The sequence below is a fragment of the Petromyzon marinus genome, chromosome 11 (genome assembly GCF_048934315.1).
Source record: "Petromyzon marinus isolate PM22_M1 ecotype Great Lakes invasive population chromosome 11, UKy_Petmar_22M1.pri1.0, whole genome shotgun sequence".
Lineage (NCBI taxonomy): Eukaryota > Metazoa > Chordata > Hyperoartia > Petromyzontiformes > Petromyzontidae > Petromyzon > Petromyzon marinus.
In genome coordinates, this window is record NC_133677.1 from 1,257,288 (window position 1) to 1,276,074 (window position 18,787).

Consider the following 18,787-nt stretch of genomic DNA (forward strand, 5'->3'; position numbering starts at 1 on the left):
TCTGTGGGTCTGTGTGTGAGTTTGTGGGTCTGTGTGTGAGTCTGTGGGTCTCTGTGTGAGTCTGTGGCGGAGTTTCACGACAGTCTTGCGGTCATCCACTAACCCTCGCCTCCAGTGCTGGATTACAGGCCACGCGCAGAGCCTCCATACAGCTCCTTGTTCTACCCACTGCTGGATAAAGGACTCACACCGACCCATTGTTGTTGCGTATATCCGTGTGTTTTGTCGCCGCAACGGAGCGCTCTTCCCCCGAGAAAATTCGAAACCTCCTGCGCCACTGTGAAAGAGAACTCCACAGGGCATCGGATTCCCCCAGTCTACATCAAGATTCTGATGCACAGATTTAACAACAAAATTCCCCCTGCACGGTTCCCGTGCCCACCACTGAAGCTCCGTGGCCACCTCTGCTCTCCACGTATCCACGGAAGATCCTTGCCCCCCCCCTCCCTCCAACCCCCCCCCCCCTCCATGAGGCCCCCCACAGACGGAGCAGGGCGGTGCGACGCTAATTGCCGTCACCATTAAACATTTAGATCCTTAATCGTGCTCCTGCTCCCACGCGGGACGAGATAATGCATCCGCATTAGAGGAGTAGAGGTGGAGGGGGGTTATGGAGACTGAGCAGATACGAGAGTGGAGGAGTGGAAGTCGCGAGGGGGGAGGGGGTGCGTGAGTATTAATGGACACGAAAGCGATGTTCAGGGGGGGGCGCGGAGTCAGAGATCTGCGCGGGGAGACGGAGCGAGCGCCACGTCCCGTCCACCGCTCCCTCCCAGAGCCGCATTGCGGGGACCCGCCTAGACCCTGCAGGGTCCCAGCCACTCTATACCGAGGACCCCCTCTTCAATTCTTCCCGGGACCCCATAAACTCTGCCAGGGACTCATTCGCCTTCACCTGTGGACCGGACCCCGTCGCTCTCATCTGGAACCCCTCTGCCCTGCACTGCTGCGCCATGCGGCCCCTGCTGGAGGCCCCTGTGAGGTCCCTTGTGAGAGCCCTTGTGAGGGCCCTTGTGAGGGCCCTTGTGAGGCCCCTTGTGAGGACCTCTGCTGTGGGCTCTGCGTCCCTCGGCCTCTTCCTCCCTCTGCTCCTTGCGGCCGCGCTGCGCCCAGCCACTCCGTGCGGCACCGTGGGTGCGTGTGGATGGTCGTGTGTGTGAGTGAGTGCACCTAGCCTGGTACGAGCGCCGTAGTGACGTCACTGACACTTTGTGGCGTGTGTTCGGGTAGGTCGACTCAGCATCAAATGAGCACCTGTTGCGGTTTGTAAACACCTCCACATTTGGAGATCGAGGCGGCCGGGCGTGGTGCTGGCCACCCACTCCTTTGTGTACCGTGCCAGCCTTTATAGGTGCTCGCGAACAGAACTTGCCCCAACAGTCTGTTAAAGGCTACACGGGGGATCTTTGTATGTATTATCCAGGTATCACGTTCCTGAACCCGTCTCGTTGCGAGCGTGTCTCACAGTGTCTCACTTCGAAGTGGTTTGACGTCCCCGTGTCGCTGGGGACATCTCCCTTATAGCGTGTCTGGGTTCTCGTCTCTCCTCTATCCCCGTGTCTCTGTCTACAGGGATCTCGTTCTTGGGCGCGTCTCGCTGTGAGTGTGTCCCCGTGTCCCCGTGTCTCTGTCTCCAGGGATCTCGTTCCTGGGCGCGTCTCGCTGTGAGTGTGTCCCCGTGTCCCCGTGTCTCTGTCTCCAGGGATCTCGTTCTTGGGCGCGTCTCGCTGTGAGTGTGTCCCCGTGTCCCCGTGCCCCGTGTCTTTGTCTCCAGGGATCTCGTTCCTGGGCGCGTCTCGCTGTGAGTGTGTCCCCGTGCCCCGTGTCTCTGTCTCCAGGGATCTCGTTCCTGGGCGAGTCTCGCTGTGAGTGTTGTCCCCGTGTCCCCGTGTCCCCGTGTCTCTGTCTCCAGGGATCTCGTTCCTGGGCGCGTCTCGCTGTGAGTGCTGTCCCCGTGTCCCCGTGTCCCCGTGTCTCTGTCTCCAGGGATCTCGTTCCTGGGCGCGTCTCGCTGTGAGTGTTGTCCCCGTGTCCCCGTGTCCCCGTGTCCCCGTGTCTCTCTCTCCAGGGATCTCGTTCTTGGGCGCTTCTCGCTGTGAGTGTGTCCCCGGGTCCCCGTGTCTCTGTCTCCAGGGATCTCGTTGCTGGGCGCGTCTCGCTGTGAGTGTTGTCCCCGTGTCCCCGTGTCCCCGTGTCTCTGTCTCCAGGGATCTCGTTCCTGGGCGCATCTCGCTGTGAGTGTGTCCCCGTGTCCCCGTGTCCCCGTGTCTTTGTCTCCAGGGATCTCCTTTCTGGGCGCGTCTCGCTGTGAGTGTGTCCCCGAGTCCCCGTGTCCCCGTGTCTCTGTCTCCAGGGATCTCGTTCTTGGGCGCGTCTCGCTGTGAGTGTGTCCCCATGTCTCCGTATCCCCGTGTCCCCGTGTCTCTGTCTCCAGGGATCTCGTTCCTGGGCGCGTCTCGCTGTGAGTGTGTCCCCATGTCCCCGTGTCTCCGTGTCCCCGTGTCTCCGTGTCTCTGTCTCCAGGGATCTCGTTCCTGGGCGCGTCTCGCTGTGAGCTCGCGCTGCTGAATTCGCTGCCCTGGGAAGACGTTTCCTTGAAGCACATTCAGCTGAACCACAGCCACGGCGAGATCGCGGTCCCTGGTAATGCGACGACACGGGGACAGGGACATGGGAACAGGGACACGGAGACACAGACATGGGGACAGAAACATATGGGGCTGGGGTGGGGAGGAGGAGGGTACACAGGGTACTCGGACACGGCGACAGGGACACGGGGCTAGGGACACGGGAGACACAGAGAGAAGGTTATGGAGACACAGGTATAGGGTCACAGACACGTAGACAAGGAGACACAATGAGACACGGGGACACATAAAGAGTGACACAAGGGCATGGCGGTGGGGGGGGGGGGGGCAGGGACAGGCAAACACAAAGAGAGGGACACGGGGGACAGTGACGCACGTTGATTCGTATAAATGTGTTTTATTTGACCAGGCAAGGCCCACTGAGCTATATGTTGCTCTGTTTCAGAAGCGACCTGGCCACAAATGATAGCTCAACCACGTGGCGTATGACGTGGAAATTTATAGCAGCCAAATACTCTAAATGCGTGTGCATACATTTAACGGGAAAAACCGGAGGACCCGCAAAAAAAATCCACGCGACCACGGAGAGAGAGAGAGAGAACACGCCAACTCCAAATATAGAGCACGGCTCGGGATCGAACCCACGACCTCCTGTATGCTAGGCGAGGTCGCAACATCTCCCCATTGTGGCGCTTTCCCGCGTCCCTATCCCCGCTGCTCTCAGACGCCTGGCCCAAGGATCGGCCCGTGGTCGTGGTGTCCGGGGAGGAGGACGAGGAGGCGGATGGGGATGACCCCCCCATCTACTCACACGGCCCCCCGCTGCTGCGCGTGAACGCGCGCTCCGTGCGCGACGCCTCCGAGTCCGGGCTGCAGCTCGCGCCGCGCGCCTCCGCGCTGCTCGGAACCGCCGCCGAGATCGCCATTCACCTGCGCTGGGACGGAGTCATCCTCCTCTATGATCATGGTCAGGTGGGGGGGGGGGGGGTCACGGGTCATCCTCCTGTACGACCAGGGTCAGCGGGTCATGGGTCATCCTCCTGTACGACCAGGGTCAGCGGGTCGTGGGTCATCCTCCTGTACGACCAGGGTCAGCGGGTCATGGGTCATCCTCCTGTACGACAAGGGTCAGAGGGTCACCGGTCATCCTACTCTACGACCAGGGTCAGCGGGTCATGGGTCATCTTATACGACCAGGGTCAGCGGGTCACGGGTCATCCTCCTCTACGACCAGGGTCATGGGGGGTCACGGGACTCCTCTCCGAGTAGGTTCAGGGGTCATCTTCCGACTGTCTCTGTCCCAGCTCAGGGCCATTGCTATGAAGGGCCATTGCCCGAAACGTTGCCTGTCGGTAGACACTACCATATACTGAATACGCTTGCAACTTCATGATCGCGGTGTTGTTGACGGCCTGAGATGCGACCGCTCCCATGTTCGGCCACGGATGATTGCCACCATGTGCCAGTCGGGGGCGATGTTTGACCACCTGCTGGCCTTCCAGACATTCGTCCTATCAGACTTGAGCAGATAGGAGGCGGCACGTGACTCGTGGTCGCCGCAGGCACGCCGAGATGCCGCGTGCCGGGCGCCGGATTCTTTGAGGGGTCGCAAAATTTGAGCAGACCTGGCACACGCCTCGCCCTCTCCACCTCCACCCGTTGGAACTCCCTCCCCCAGGCAACTCGACCCGGTGTTACCCCCCTCTCTCTGCCTTGAAGTCTCTCCCCGAACCCTTGGTTGTCTGGGCTGACGGAACCGTGGATAACTCTCCTGTGCACTGTCTAGGGGGGGGGGGGGGGGCACTACCCCCACGAGTTGTGGTTGTGGTTGTTGTTGTGATTGTTGTTGTGGTTGTCGTGGTCGCTTCTCCTCCAGGCAAACACGTGGACGTGGCCTTCGTAGAGAAGCTGCAGCTCTCCACGAGGGTGGTGACCATGAGGCTCTCCCCGCCGGGCTCCCCCGAGCTGCGCACCCTCCTGGAGCGCGTGAGGCAGGAGCGGGTACGAGCCCCCCACACACCGCGTGACAACGCAGACAAGGGGTGGGTGCCTGGGGGGGGACACTTGTCTCTCCTGGGGGGGGTCACACGATGGGAGGAATTTCTCCTTGTAAAGCTGAAGTTTCCAATACTTCAAAGTCCTCGTTAACCACCCACCAACGTTCACGTTGCCCTCTTTACCATTTGCAATTTCGCCAATGACAACAGCGTTGTGACACACGCTGCACGCGCCCCATGATTGGTAAACACGCCACCCGTGGCGTATGGAGCTACGCCTCTACAGGGGTGGTGGAGGGGGGCAGGGTGTGGGGGGGACTGGGGGCTAGAGGGTTCGAGGGGGGGAGGGGGCAATCTGAAGCCATTCATCACGCAGCCACACGCACTGCTCCGCTACTCCTGACGCCGTTACGTGGCTTGGCCACCTGAGTCGTTGCTCTGCATCTGCATGAGCAGCCGTACGAAATAAGATGCCGAATGCCTTCAGATGGGGTGAGGCTGCCACATATCTGTGCGGCTCAACCCGCGACACGTGGGTGAAGCAGCCCGCGACACGTGGGTGAAGCAGCCCGTGACACGTGGGTGAAGCAGCCCGTGACACGTGGGTGAAGCAGCCCGCGACACGTGGGTGAAGCAGCCCGCGACACGTGGGTGAAGCAGCCCGCGACACGTGGGTGAAGCAGCCCGCGACACGTGGGTGAAGCAGCCCGCGACACGTGGGTGAAGCAGCCCGTGACACGTGGGTGAAGCAGCCCGCGACACGTGGGTGAAGCAGCCCGCGACACGTGGGTGAAGCAGCCCGCGACACGTGGGTGAAGCAGCCCGCGACACGTGGGTGAAGCAGCCCGCGACACGTGGGTGAAGCAGACTGCGACACGTGTGTGAAGCAGCCCGCGACACGTGGGTGAAGCAGCCCGCGACACGTGGGTGAAGCAGCCCGTGACACGTGGGTGAAGCAGCCCGCGACACGTGGGTGAAGCAGCCCGCGACACGTGGGTGAAGCAGCCCGCGACACGTGGGTGAAGCAGCCCGCGACACGTGGGTGAAGCAGCCCGTGACACGTGGGTGAAGCAGCCCGCGACACGTGGGTGAAGCAGCCCGCGACACGTGGGTGAAGCAGCCCGTGACACGTGGGTGAAGCAGCCCGCGACACGTGGGTGAAGCAGCCCGTGACACGTGGGTGAAGCAGCCCGTGACACGTGGGTGAAGCAGCCCGCGACACGTGGGTGAAGCAGCCCGTGACACGTGGGTGAAGCAGCCCGTGACACGTGGGTGAAGCAGCCCGCGACACGTGGGTGAAGCAGCCCGCGACACGTGGGTGAAGCAGCCCGTGACACGTGGGTGAAGCAGCCCGTGACACGTGGGTGAAGCAGCCCGTGACACGTGGGTGAAGCAGCCCGCGACACGTGGGTGAAGCAGCCCGTGACACGTGGGTGAAGCAGCCCGTGACACGTGGGTGAAGCAGCCCGCGACACGTGGGTGAAACAGCCCGCGACACGTGGGTGAAGCAGCCCCTCCCTCCCTCGTCCAACCCCGCCCACTTTCAATAGCCACGCCCATCAGGTCACTAGCTCCGCCCACACAATGTGGGGGGGGAGGGGGTGCGTAATGTTGCGAGCTGTGTGTCCCCTCTCCTCCTCCCCCGGCCTTCCTTGTAGGTGAGAAACATCATCATCAAGTGCCGCCGCTCGTGGCTACGCGACATCTTCATTGAGGTGAGACCCCGGGGGAAACGTAGGGGTCACGGGGTGACATAGGGGTTCATGGGAGAGAGGGGGTCACGGGAACAGAAGGGGAAGAGAGGTCACAAAGTGGTGGGGGAGGGGGGGGGGTGTTCGGTGAGGTCATGGGGTCGGAATTGTCACGGGGTTGGAGGAATCACGAAGTTGGAGGGGATTTGAGGATGGAGGGGTCAAGGAGCCAGAGAGAGCATGTGAGTCGGTGTGCGTCACGGTGCTGCCCACCCCGTGTGCTGCAGGCGGACGAGTTCGGACTGACCTCCCCCGTCTACCACTGGGTGCTGCCCATGCTGGTACCGCTCACGGCTCGCCACGTCACAACTGCCTCGTCACCACGTGACAACCTGACAACAACCAGCACCTCCTCGCTCACCATGCGACAAAACGCATCCTCACTTACCACGTGACGACCTGGCAACCGCCTCCTCGCCCATCACGTGACACCCTCCTCGCTCACCACGTGACAACCACCACGAACTCACTCCTTTGACTGCCACTCCATCGCTCGTCTGGTCCGCTGGAGATCGCCCATTCTAGCGGCCTGTTCTACTCGAGTCATTGTGACGTCAATAACCCACCACGTGACTAATACCACCGTGGCCCCCCCTGAGTCCCCCTGCCCCCTTGCCGTCCCCCACCCGCTCTCCCCTCCGCCCCCCTCCACCCATGTGCCCCTCCTCTCTGTCTCTTGTTTCCCCCTGCCACCGTAAACCCCTCTTAACCCTCGGCAGCCGCCATAGTAACGTGGAATTTCCACCGCTGGCTCAGGGCTATGCACAGGCGATGAGTACCCAGTGCCTCAGTGCTCGTGTGAGTGGCGAGTCTCTCTGGGTTCGAGTCGTTTCGTCGGAGAGATCTCTTTGTGTGCCTCACTTCTTTCGCGCCCTACGTAGCCACCTGCCGCCACCCGACTGCCCCCAGCACGCAATCTCCCACCCTCTCCTCAGCCCCCAGTCTCGTATCTACCCCCCCTCCCCACAATATGTAAACGCCCTAACTCCTCGCACCTTCCTTCCCCTAACCCTAACACCCCCCACCCCACCTCTCCGAACCCCCCTTGCCAACAACTTTCTCCATCACTCCCCCTCACTGCCCCTCCCTACTGCCCCCACTGGGCCCACACCCTCCTGAGACTCCTTGGTCCCTCTGTCCAACTCGTCCGCTCCACCCTCTCCGGCCGGCCCTGTGACCCCACCGCGTGTCCTCTCCCTGACCCGGAGTCGAACTCAGGCCGTACTATTGCACCTCGACGAGTCCCCTTCGCGCCCAGCAGCGGACCGCAGACAGGGGGCTCAAGCGAGCTGCTGGACATTTGCCGAGTCGGGCCTCGACCCACCGCGCCGTCATCTCCAGCCCCCCCTCTCCCCCCGTAACCCTCCCATCATCCCTGACCCGCGTGACCCGCACCAGGAGTCGAACCCTCGATGGCTGCTGCAGCTGCCGCTGAGCTGGGGCTGGGCGCGCGCGACGGTGATGCGGGTGCTGGGCACGGCGGGCGGGCAGCCGTGCAGCACGCCGGGCGCGGCCGGGGCGTGCGCCACCACGTGCCTCCTCCTGCACGACGCCGCCGTCTTCCTCGCCGCGCCCAAGGGACGCAGGGGGTGCTCCGCGGAGGCGCTCGAGGGGGTGCGCGTCTCCCTACATCCACCGAGCGAGGGAGGGAGGGATGGGGCGGAGTGGGGGACGATGTCGACATCGTTTGGCAGGCAGCCGTATAGACAAACGCTGAATGGGCTCGGACAAGATTGGGTGGCATGCATGTGTGTTGAACGTAGCCAGGTGCGGCAGTGAACGTGTTGGGGAGAGCAGAGCAAGGGTACACAACAAGACTACGAATGAGAATGATTGGAGAAAGGCAGAAGTTAGAATTATTCCTTGGGACATGGTTAGAGTATTTGAGCTGGAATACATTTCCACGTGATAATCCACTTCGTTGAGCTATCATTTGTGGCGAGGTCTCTTGTGAAAAAGAGCGATATAGCTCAGTGAGTCTTACTTGGTAAAATAAAAAAATAGTTTCGTTTAAAATAAGAGACTGAAAATAAGTGTTGTTTTGACTAATGACAAACATTAGAGGTACTGCAAGAAATCGGCGGAAGACAGCGACTTGAGTTTCACCGTGGGCAATAAGAAAGATTGTATGCAACCGGAAGGAGGATCCGATTGCAAAGTTGTTGGGTAAATCTCATGGACAGGGCTGAATGGATGGAAGGCCACCATGATCGCCGCTGGCTCTGAGGGAACACGTGGCCCACGGAGTATCACGTGGCCCACAGAGCAGCACGTGCCCACAGCAGCACGTGCCCACAGAGCAGCACGTGGCGCACAGCAGCACGTGGCCACAGAGCAGCACGTGGCCCACAGAGCAGCACGTGACTCAGAGCAGCACGTGGCCCACAGAGCAGCACGTGGCCCACGGAGTATCACGTGGCCCACAGAGCAGCACGTGGCCCACGGAGTATCACGTGGCCCACAGAGCAGCACGTGGCTCACACAGCAGCACGTGGCCCACGGAGTATCACGTGGCCCACAGAGCAGCACGTGGCTCACAGAGCAGCACGTGGCCCACAGAGCAGCACCTGGCCCACAGAGCAGCACGTGGCTCACAGAGTATCACGTGGCCCACAGAGCAGCACGTGGCTCACAGCAGCACGTGGCCCACAGCAGCACGTGGCTCACAGAGCAGCACGTGGCTCACAGAGCAGCACGTGGCTCACAGAGCAGCACGTGGCCCACAGACACAGAGAAGGAGGGAGACTCATCCGTCGTGCAAATTGCAATGCGAGTCCAGTACTTTGTGGGACTATAGTATCATCGCAAGTTTAAGCACAAAATAATACAGTTCTCACCTTCCAATGGTGAACACGGCCAACCAAGGGCCAGCTGAGAACCTCCGGCCTCTCACGCCACCTTCATAGCCAAGGGGGTGGGGGTCCCCACACCACAACGACCCCCCGTATCGCCTTAACACACTTTACGGGCAAGGTACATTTGCGCTGTTAGCGAGTAGCACCTAAGAAGGCCGACACGGCACACGAGGTGGTGGGTGGCCAGCACCACGCCCGACCGCCTTTGTCTCCCCAGTGTCGATGTTTACTTACACACCGCGCACGGGTTTAGATCATCGTCACTGGTGTTGGTGGCCGTGAGCGCGAAACATATTCGGGTTCGCCGGGTTCGGAGCGGGCGCGCTAACCACTGCGGTGGCTCCGAGCCATCGATCCGCGCCAATCGCCTGCAGGGGTTGTCGGTACGCCCCGGCACAGTCACACGCAGCAGCATAATCATTCACATCACGGTGAACCCCACACGGTTAACCCCGTGTCCTTGTGCAGGGAAATCTAGTTCTCGCGTCCTACAGCCGTTTCAATCCTGGCAACAACAACAACAACATGTTTGTGTCTATTTGTGTTGCTCTCCTTGTGATGGGACTTTGTAGGATGAACGTTGAGATTGGTAAGGGGCACGGGGTGACCAATGAGGTCTGAATTGGTCTCTAATCAGGTAGGCACTGGATAAGGGGTTGACAGGTATGCATTCGCGTCGTTGTGACACAATATAGATGTGTATTGCACGTATAGTATTTTCCTACTTAGGTACGCGAATCATTAACCTACCTATAATTAACGCACCCATCGTAACTACGCGATGACCACACGTCCCGGATGATTGCCACCGATGTCATTGACGAGTCGCGTTCATTGTAGGGGTGGGAGGGGGTCCGCGTCACGTGGTGCTGCCCCCCCCCCCCCCTGCCCGCCCGCCCCGTGTGACCCCCATAGCGAGTGGTGCAGGGCCTCACGGGACCCGTGCAGTTCGCACCGGACGGCTTCCGCAAGGACGTCCACTTCTCTCTCTACAGCCTCGAGCTGGGGCGGAACGACTCCGTGAGTTGCTCCAGCACCCGCCCCCCCCCCCCCGCCTCGTGATACAGCCCCCCCTCCCAGCCCACCCCCACCACTATCCAGCCCCCACTGATCAAGCCATCTCCTCCCCCAACCAGCAGCCCCGACTCCTCCAGAAACTCTTCCTTCATCCTGCCCCCCCCAACTCTAGCAGTCCCCCCCATCCCTCCCCGTTCCAGCATCGCCTCCCCCCCCCTCTACCTGGCGGGGTCACAGAGGTCGCCGTCTCTCGCATTCATGCCCCGAGTCTCATTGCGCCGAGGAGGAGGAGGAGAAGGAGAAGAGGGGGTGCGGATTTCTCACCTCGACCCCGGTGGCGCCTTTTGACGTCGTAACCTCGAGCGACTCCTTTTTTTTTCACTTCGAGCCCCTGTGATTCCTTATGACCCGTGACCCCGTGTGACCCCCCCCCCCCCTTGTGACCCCGCCACAGCGCGAGGTCAGGGTGGGTGACCACCGTGCGGGCCGCACGTCCTTCACCCCCGAGCTGCAAAGTCTCCCCTCGCCCTCCGTGTTCAAGGGGAGAATCGTGCGGGTCATCGCCGTGGAGGTGACGCCATCACCACCACCACCACACTCACCATTTATCATCATCACCGCCAAAGACAAAGATCCCCCGTGTAGCCTGAACACACTGTTTGGGCAAGTTCTGTTTGTGAGCAGCGCCTATGAAGGCCGGCACGGCACACGAGAGGGTGGGTGGCCGGCACCACGCCCGGCCGCCTTTGTCTCTCCAGTGGCGATGTTTAAACATCGCACAAGGTACTTGTTTGAGGCTGAATCGACCTAGGGGACGCCCAAAACCAGTTCAGATAATCGTCACTAGTGTTGTCCGTGAGTGGGAATCGAACCCAGTTCGCCGGGTTCGTAGCGCAGCACCCTAACCGTAGCACTACCGCTCCCCTTGCAATCACCACCACCATCGTCACATTCAACATCATCCCAATAATCATCACCACTACCATCAACTCACGGCGAGGTTGCTCGCGCGGTTAATGGTGAGATGATGGTGAGATTGCCACGCGGTTGACACGTGGTTGACAGTGATTTAGACACGTGGCTGCTTGGTGAGTTTACCACGTGGTTGACACGAGATTGACAGTGATATAGACACGCGGTTGACAGTGATTTAGACACGTGGCTAATGGTGAGTTTACCACGTGGTTGACACGTGGTTGACAGTGATATAGACACGTGGCTGATGAGCTTACCACGTGATTGACACGTGGTTGAGAGTGATATAGACACGTCACTGATGGTGAGTTTGCCACGTGGTTGACACGTGGTTGACAGTGATATAGACACGTGGCTGATGAGCTTACCACGTGGTTGACACGTGGTTGACAGTGATATAGACACGTCACTGATGGTGAGTTTGCCACGTGGTTGACACATGGTTGACAGTGATATAGACACGTTGCTGATGAGCTTACCACGTGGTTGACACGTGGTTGACAGTGATCTAGACACGTGGCTTACGGTGAGTTTGCCACACGGTTGCCATCCTCTCCTCCCCGCGTGCTGCAGGAGCCCCCTCTGTTCGGCTGCGTCCCTGGCTGTGCGAGGCCCTGCTCCCCGGCGTGTGGCCGTTTCCAGGGCTTCCTCTACGAGCTGCTGAAGGATCTGTCCTTGAAGCTCAATTTCAGATACGTCATCTCCAATGTGACTTCGGGCATCCAAGACAAAGACGTGATGCAAGACATCCAGAAGAAGCTCACAAAGAACGAGGTGAGCTCTGCTCGCCGCGACGCTTACACTCGCCTCACTCGCAAATGAGTGGTGAGAATATGCGCTCACCTGTGCAGGGTGAGCGTTCTTGAGTGGTGAGCGCCTGTGGGTAGTGTCTCCGGGGTAGTGTTCTGTGGGTGGTGAGCACATGTGGGTAGTGTCTGTTCTCACTTGTGGGTGAGTGAGCGTCTTTGGATGGATGAGCAACTGTGGATTGTGAGCTCCTGTGCTTGGTTCTCACCTCTGCTTAGTGTTCACCACTTCGTCTCCCTCTCACCTGTCCTCACCCCCCCCCCCCCCAAGGCTGACTTCACGCTGTGCCTGTGCCCCGTGCGGGGCAACCAGGAGAACCGTGAACTGGAGTTCTCCTTCCCACTCATGGACCGCGGCTACCAGATGCTCATTCGCAAGCCCGAGAGGGAGCTGTCCGGGGCCTTTGAGTTCCTCAACCCCTTCCACGTTTTGGTGGGGTGTGGGGCCATGGCGGTGGGAGGCGGGTGGAGTGTCAGTGTGATGGCGCCAGCCAGCCGGTGCCACGTAGAGACACCTGCCGCTGGGGGGTTCCCTTAAGCTGGACTGCCGTAGAGCAACGGAATGGTCGAGACGAGATGTGTATGGTTGCTTTGAGGTTGATATTTGTCTCGTAGTGTTGATATCGCGAGTTGGTGGTGGATATGGTGACGGTGTTATCTCAGCGTGGAGAAATATCAAGATGGGAGCTTTTTTGCCAGTATCAAAATGATGACAAAAATAAGAATCGACTTAACCCCTTCTGGCAAGAAGCTCAAACGCCAAATAGATAACAATGACAAGGCATCAAGTCCTGGTTAAACCACACACAGTACTTGTTGCAAAACATGCAAACAAACATGCTCTGATAATATCTGCATTGCTTTTGAAAGTCCACCAGAGACGGCGTTCTTTTTGGCCTTGTCTCACCATTGTTAGACCAGAGAATGCCAAAAGACGTCCAGTACAAAGACAATGCAAGTGTAGTGTTCGATTTCACTCGGACAACTTCTGTCTTTCTCCGAACACCGCTTTATTTACAACTCTCCGCATGTCCTCCACATTCCACAGTATCCTGGTCGCCAGGGCTCGCTCGCTGTGCTTCACTCGACTCGCTCGCCACCTTTGTCTCTCCACTCCCCACGATTACTTCGCTTGCTCCGCATTTAGCGACTCCGCGCTCAGCAACTCCGCACACAGCGTCTTCGCACACAGCGATTTTGCACACAGCGTCTTCTGCTCCGCTATCGGTACGCTCTCTCCACTACTCGCTATTCTCGTCTCCAGCTCCGCTATCGCTACGCTCTCTCCACTGCTAACTACTTCTCTTCTTCAGCTCCGCTATCGCTACGCTCTCTCCACCGCTAACTACTTCTCTTCTTCAGCTCCGCTATCGTTACGCTCTCTCCACCGATAACTACTTCGTCTTTGTTCAGCTTCGCTCTACACTCTGTTTCCAAACTCTGTCTCCAATTCTGTCTCCAAACTCTGTTTCCAATTCTGTCTCCAAACTCTGTTTCCAAACTCTCCTCCAAACTCCACGTCTTGCCTCGTCCAGCTCCTAACTCCAACTCCCCCTCCAATTGCCGACCCCCCAATGTATCCCCACTCTCATTACGCCCCAATTAATTAGTCCGCGTCCCAACGGCGCCCCATGTGATCCGTACACCTGTTTCTCGCCAGACTTCATGATGCCTCTCCAGCCCCGGCAACAGCACCAACCAATCACAGCCGTCCTTGGCTCTCCCAGCTTAGTTGCCCCAACGTAACCTGCATTGTATTTGCCTTCGTTACAGGCTGACCCAACATGAACCGCACTGTCTCTGTTTCCATGCAATACGCACCTTTCTACTCCACCACACAAGTATCAAAGTATGAATAGCTCGGGTTGAGCAGTTTTATCAATGGGACCTTTTTGCCAGATGGTAATGTCTCAAGGTGGTGGTGATATCCTCAAAGTGGTGGTGACATCTCAAAGTGATGACGGTGATACGTCAAAGTAATGATGGTGATATCTGAAGGTGGTTATGGTGGTATCTCAAGCTGCTGGTGATATCTGAAGGTGGCGGCAGTGGTGCTTTCTCAAGGTGTTGGTGATATGTCAAGTAGGGCGGGAGGGTTCCGTGCTCACGTCACCGCTGCCCGCTGTGCAGGTCTGGTTGTCCATCCTCCTCGCCTGCATCGTGGTCGCCTTCGTCCTTGCTGCCATCAACCGCTTCGACCCCTACGAGTGGCGCAACTTGGCCAAGCGTGGCAAGGTGTCTCCACACGTGCCAGCATGCATCATCATCATCATCTCCATCATCTCCACACGCACTACGTGCGTCGCTAGCATCATCATCATCATCAACCCCTTTGCCTATCACTCAAATCCACCGCTGGATGAGGGCCTTCACCCACGCTCTCCTCCGTTACTCATGAGCAACTAAGCAACGGGTCTCTTTGTGGTGGGGCCCTCTGCTGTGTGAGGCCATGGTGAAAGTGGCCTTGAATCGCCCCCCTCCCCACCTCCGGCCGCAGGTGTCCCGCGAGGAGGGACGCGGCATGGACCTCCTCAACTGCCTGGGCTTCACGTTGGTCAGCATGGTGCAGCAGAGCGTGAGCGTCGTGCCGCGCTCCTACGCCGGCAAGATCGTCGCCTTCTCCTGGTGGTTCTTCGTTCTCGTCACCATCTCCACGTACACCGCCAACCTGGCCGCGATCTTCCAGTCGCAGAACTCGCCCAAACTCGAGTCGCTCGCCGACCTCGTCGACCAAAACGACTTCAAGTACAACACCTACCACGGTTACCCGCTGGTGGAGTTCCTGCGCGGCGCACGGTCGCAGCCCTTCCAGGCCATCTGGGAGCACATCGAGCAGAACAGCAAGAACGACCCCAAGCCGCACCTGCTCAGCTCCGAGGAGGAGGGCCTGCAGATGGTGGGCAACAGCAGCTTCGTGTTCCTGGGCTCCAGCGCCGCGGTCTACCGCGCCACCACCACCAACTGCACGCTGCAGGTGTGGTGGCGGCGGTTCGCGTGGTGATCACGAGCGAGGCCCGCGCGGGTGGTTGTGTGACGCGTGATTGCGTGGTGCATGCGTCAGGCAAGGTGGTCGCGTGGTCGCTGCGGAGCCAGATCGTCCGTAGTGGTGGTGTGGAGGTGTGGAGGTGTGGAGGGTGGAGGGGTGGAGGTGTGGAGGTGTGGAGGTGTCGAGGTGTGGAGGTGTCGAGGTGTGGAGGTGTGGAGGTGTGGAGGTGTGGAGGTGTCGAGGTGTCGAGGTGTGGAGCTGGTGCTAGCATGACAGGTGGCACACAGACGAGATGGAGCAATGAAATTTGTCCGTGTGCAAGAGCTGGATGAATCGTTTCCATCCATCACTGGCCTTGTGACCGCAATTGATGGAAACAGCCTGGGGAGTCTATCGCCATAGAGACGCTGATGATGATGATGATGGTGGCGATGATGACAACTAATTAAAATTGACAATTCAACGAAAACACGGCCACTTTTCTTTAGACGTGCACCTTTGATAACCAACTCGTTCGTTCCAAATTGAACGCCCCCCCCCTCTCCATCCCCCTTTGTTTGCAGGTGGCTGGCGAGTTGTTCTTCAAGTCCAAGACGGCCCTGATGTTCCCGCGCGGCTCGGTGCTCCGTGAGCCCGTGTCGCGTGCCCTCATCGCGCTGCAGCGAGAGGGCCGCCTCGAGGAGCTGGAGGAGGAGTGGCTCGAGGCCAAGGGCCCCCACTGCGAGGGCAAGGACTCTGGCTCGGAGAAGACGGTGGACGTCAACGACACAGAGGGCATCTTCTACCTGCTGTGCATTGGCCTGTCGCTGGGCTTCATGGTGAGCACGCTGGAGGTGGCCTGCCACCGCGCCCTGCGCGACAAGAAGAAGCGCAATCACTCCATGCACGCCAGCAAGCAGCCTTCCATGTAAAAATTATTGTTTTTTTCGCAAACGATAGCTCAACGAAGTGGCTTATCGCGTGAAAATGTAGAGGAGGCAAAACGCTCTAAATGCGAGTTGATTAGAAAATGTGGAGGGAAAAACCGGAGGACTTGGAGAATGTAGCCTCGCGGTGGTGAGGTCGATGGTGGTGGTTCTTGTGGTGGTGAGCCTGATTGGAGTGAGCCTTGGGGTGAGGGTGGTGGTGGACCTTGGCGTTTGTGTCAGCCTTTTGTGGTGGTGAGCCTCCGTGTATTGAGACCTAATGCAGAGTCATCAGCGAGCCTCCCAGTGAGTAAGATTTATAGTGAGCCCGGGTTTTCAGTTCCCTGTGCAGTGAGCCGATCGGTGAGCCTTCTAGCGAGGCTCTCATGTAGTAGCAGTAGTAGTAAGTCGTGTCGTGAACAAGCTTTCTGCAGTGCAGAAGTCAACCTCGTCGTCGGAGACTACACAGCAAACCTGAACCACGACTAGTTCAGGTATCGCTCGCCACTGATGTCAGCCGTGGCCAGGAAGTTCAGAGTGCAGTGTGCGAACAAACCGCCTGCAGGACCACTGCTCCCACCACTGATGGATGTGCGTCTATGTGGTATTATCATCATTATCATCATCTGCACCAGCCATGGTCAATCCGCTGCTGGATGTATATGTGTATTTAATCTCACATTCGGTATTCTTATTTCACTTGGCTTCTAATGAAGGTGTCCATATCTGGCTAATGTAATCCGTGTAATAGAGTCAGGTGTGCTACTTAATACACGCAGTGGAACATCTAATTAGTGTAGCTCCATGCAGATGTGATGAGTGTGTAGCGATGCATCGATTCGTGAAAATAAAATGTATTAAGCTCACGGTACAAGCTCTTGTGTGTAATAATCATATAATTCCATTACAACCTATTAAGGATGTAGCCATGGAGTCAACATTGGGGGGTACCAAATCTTCCAGAGGGTCTGGGGGTCCCCCCCCAGAAATGTTTTTTATTTGAAAAGGAATTTCCTGCCATTTCCTGCCTAAACCATTAAAAAATTCACTAACACATAGGATGGATTTTTTTTACAATAATGTCTAATAGTGTTATTGTATTACATTGCTCTGTTTTTTTTCTTTTTTACCTTTTCTTGTTTCATTGTATGTAATGGCAGAGATGAGGGATTAATAAAGTAACAACCATAACCACAATCATATTCACAGAAATCTATTCTATAGCAATATATTGGGGGGGGGGACATTTTGAGCATATTTATATTATAGTTACGGCCTTGCAACCTACCAATACTGAACTCTACACACAGCACAAAACGATAACGAAGCAGCGAATACACCTCCTTCATGACCACCCGTCTCTCCACGTGCACAAAGACAGCGTTTTGACTCATCCCATCAGCCGCGCACATGGCCCTCTGGGAGTCTGATCATGTCAGCAGCATTGTGTTGGGTACAAGCAAAACTCTGGACCGGTTTCAACATTCAGTGTCTCATCAGCAGATTCAGCCTTGCTTGAATTTATGATACATGATGGACATATATATTGTTTGCTTATCTATTCATTACACTCTCCACAATGACGCGAATGATTATTTTGGGTAGTGCAAAACCTACGTGCAATGTGCATGTACCATCCTTTATGCATTCACGCCACGAGGCTTATGGGGGTTAATTGGCCATACTTCACCACACTGGTCTGCTGCCCACAACGTTTTTCCATATTATTTTCTGTGGCTGAGAGTAATCTGGCCTGGTGGCTCAGCGGTAAAGTTCATATCCCGGTTGTGAATTAACTCAGCCCATCATCATTATCCCTCTAGGGCCGATAAAAAAACGACCACGTTGTGGGTAAGTCAACAATGGTTGTACTATGGAGAAATTCGCTCCCGCCATAGCAATGTGGAATTTATGCCACTGGCTTTAGGGCCGTGACAAGGATATGAAGTCAATAACAGTGGCTGTCCTATGTTTTGTTTAAGTCTCTCTCCCCTTCCCGTACCCCACCACAGGAATGTGGAATTTCCACGACAGGAGATCATGAGTGCCTCAATACTCCTCTTCTTGGTTCTTTCGGTAAAGTCACGTAGAAGGAAAATAATAAAAGAATAAAAATAAAGTAATAAAATAAAATTCCCACGACGTTTCGGCCACAACAATACTCGTCGGGAGCGTGAAATCACACTTTTGACTACAGAGTGACTGAGTCGGGTCCTGTGCGATTCGTGCGATCATCCAGCAACTTTAAGGCATTGATTACAGGGGTCATAGTCTAGCCACGGCGACTGAATTACCTTTCCTACACCTTGCTCTCCTGTCGTTATTTTTGTATTGTGGTGGTTGCTGTTGTTGTAACATTCTGAGCCCCCCCCCCCGCCCCTTACTGGACACCAAAGAGCTTTACAGCTCATCGGATTTACTCCCCGCACGCAACGAACGCGGGGGGGGGGGGTCAAGGTGACGGGGGTCACGTGAGCGGCCGCGCGTGACGTCACGCCGCCGCGCCCCTCCCCCCCGCGCGTGACTCGAGGCCGCCGTTGCCCCTGGCGACGCCGTCATGGCGCCCGCGCTCGTCTCCGAGGGGCTGGCGCGGCGTGGAGGCGACGGCGTCGTCCGTGCTGATGGCGGCGGCGGCGGCGCGCTCACAGAAACATCGCTCCGAGTAATGTCGGCACGGCGCCCTTGACCGTTGAGCCACGCCGCTTCGCGCGCGTTGTGGAACTTGCCGGGCGTCGGCGGCGCCGCTTCGCGACATCGCCCGAGCCCGTTCGGCCCGCGCAGCGAGTAGGGGGGGGGGGGGTCCCCGTGCTGTCGGAGGGGGTCCTGTTGGGGGGGTCCCCGTGCTGTCGGGGGGGTCCCCGTGCTGTCGGGGGGGTCCCCGTCCTGTCGGGGGGGTACCCGTCTTGT

At 57.9% G+C, this 18,787-nt stretch overlaps 1 protein-coding gene across 1 annotated transcript; it reads left to right on the top strand.

Annotated features, from left to right (window-relative positions):
• Positions 1-481: 481 nt before the first annotated feature.
• On the top strand, positions 482-17,077 carry LOC116941388 (glutamate receptor ionotropic, kainate 2-like). The gene is made up of 14 exons (XM_032952465.2): positions 482-1,134; positions 2,524-2,643; positions 3,313-3,555; positions 4,465-4,589; positions 6,244-6,300; positions 6,564-6,617; positions 7,735-7,950; positions 10,107-10,211; positions 10,663-10,779; positions 11,757-11,957; positions 12,261-12,422; positions 14,120-14,224; positions 14,487-14,963; positions 15,539-17,077. The coding sequence occupies exons 1-14, from the start codon at positions 954-956 to the stop codon at positions 15,884-15,886; spliced, it is 2,511 nt and encodes an 836-aa protein (XP_032808356.1). The 5' UTR covers positions 482-953; the 3' UTR covers positions 15,887-17,077.
• Positions 17,078-18,787: the final 1,710 nt, after the last annotated feature.

Excerpts from the sequence above, each read along its gene's own strand:
- LOC116941388 (XM_032952465.2), top strand. The coding sequence starts at position 954 with ATGCGGCCCCTGCTGGAGGCCCCTGTGAGGTCCCTTGTGAGAGCCCTT. Across the intron at positions 6,618-7,734 it reads ACTGGGTGCTGCCCATGCTG|GAGTCGAACCCTCGATGGCT; the intron begins GTACCGCTCACG and ends GACCCGCACCAG. Across the intron at positions 10,212-10,662 it reads AGCTGGGGCGGAACGACTCC|CGCGAGGTCAGGGTGGGTGA; the intron begins GTGAGTTGCTCC and ends ACCCCGCCACAG.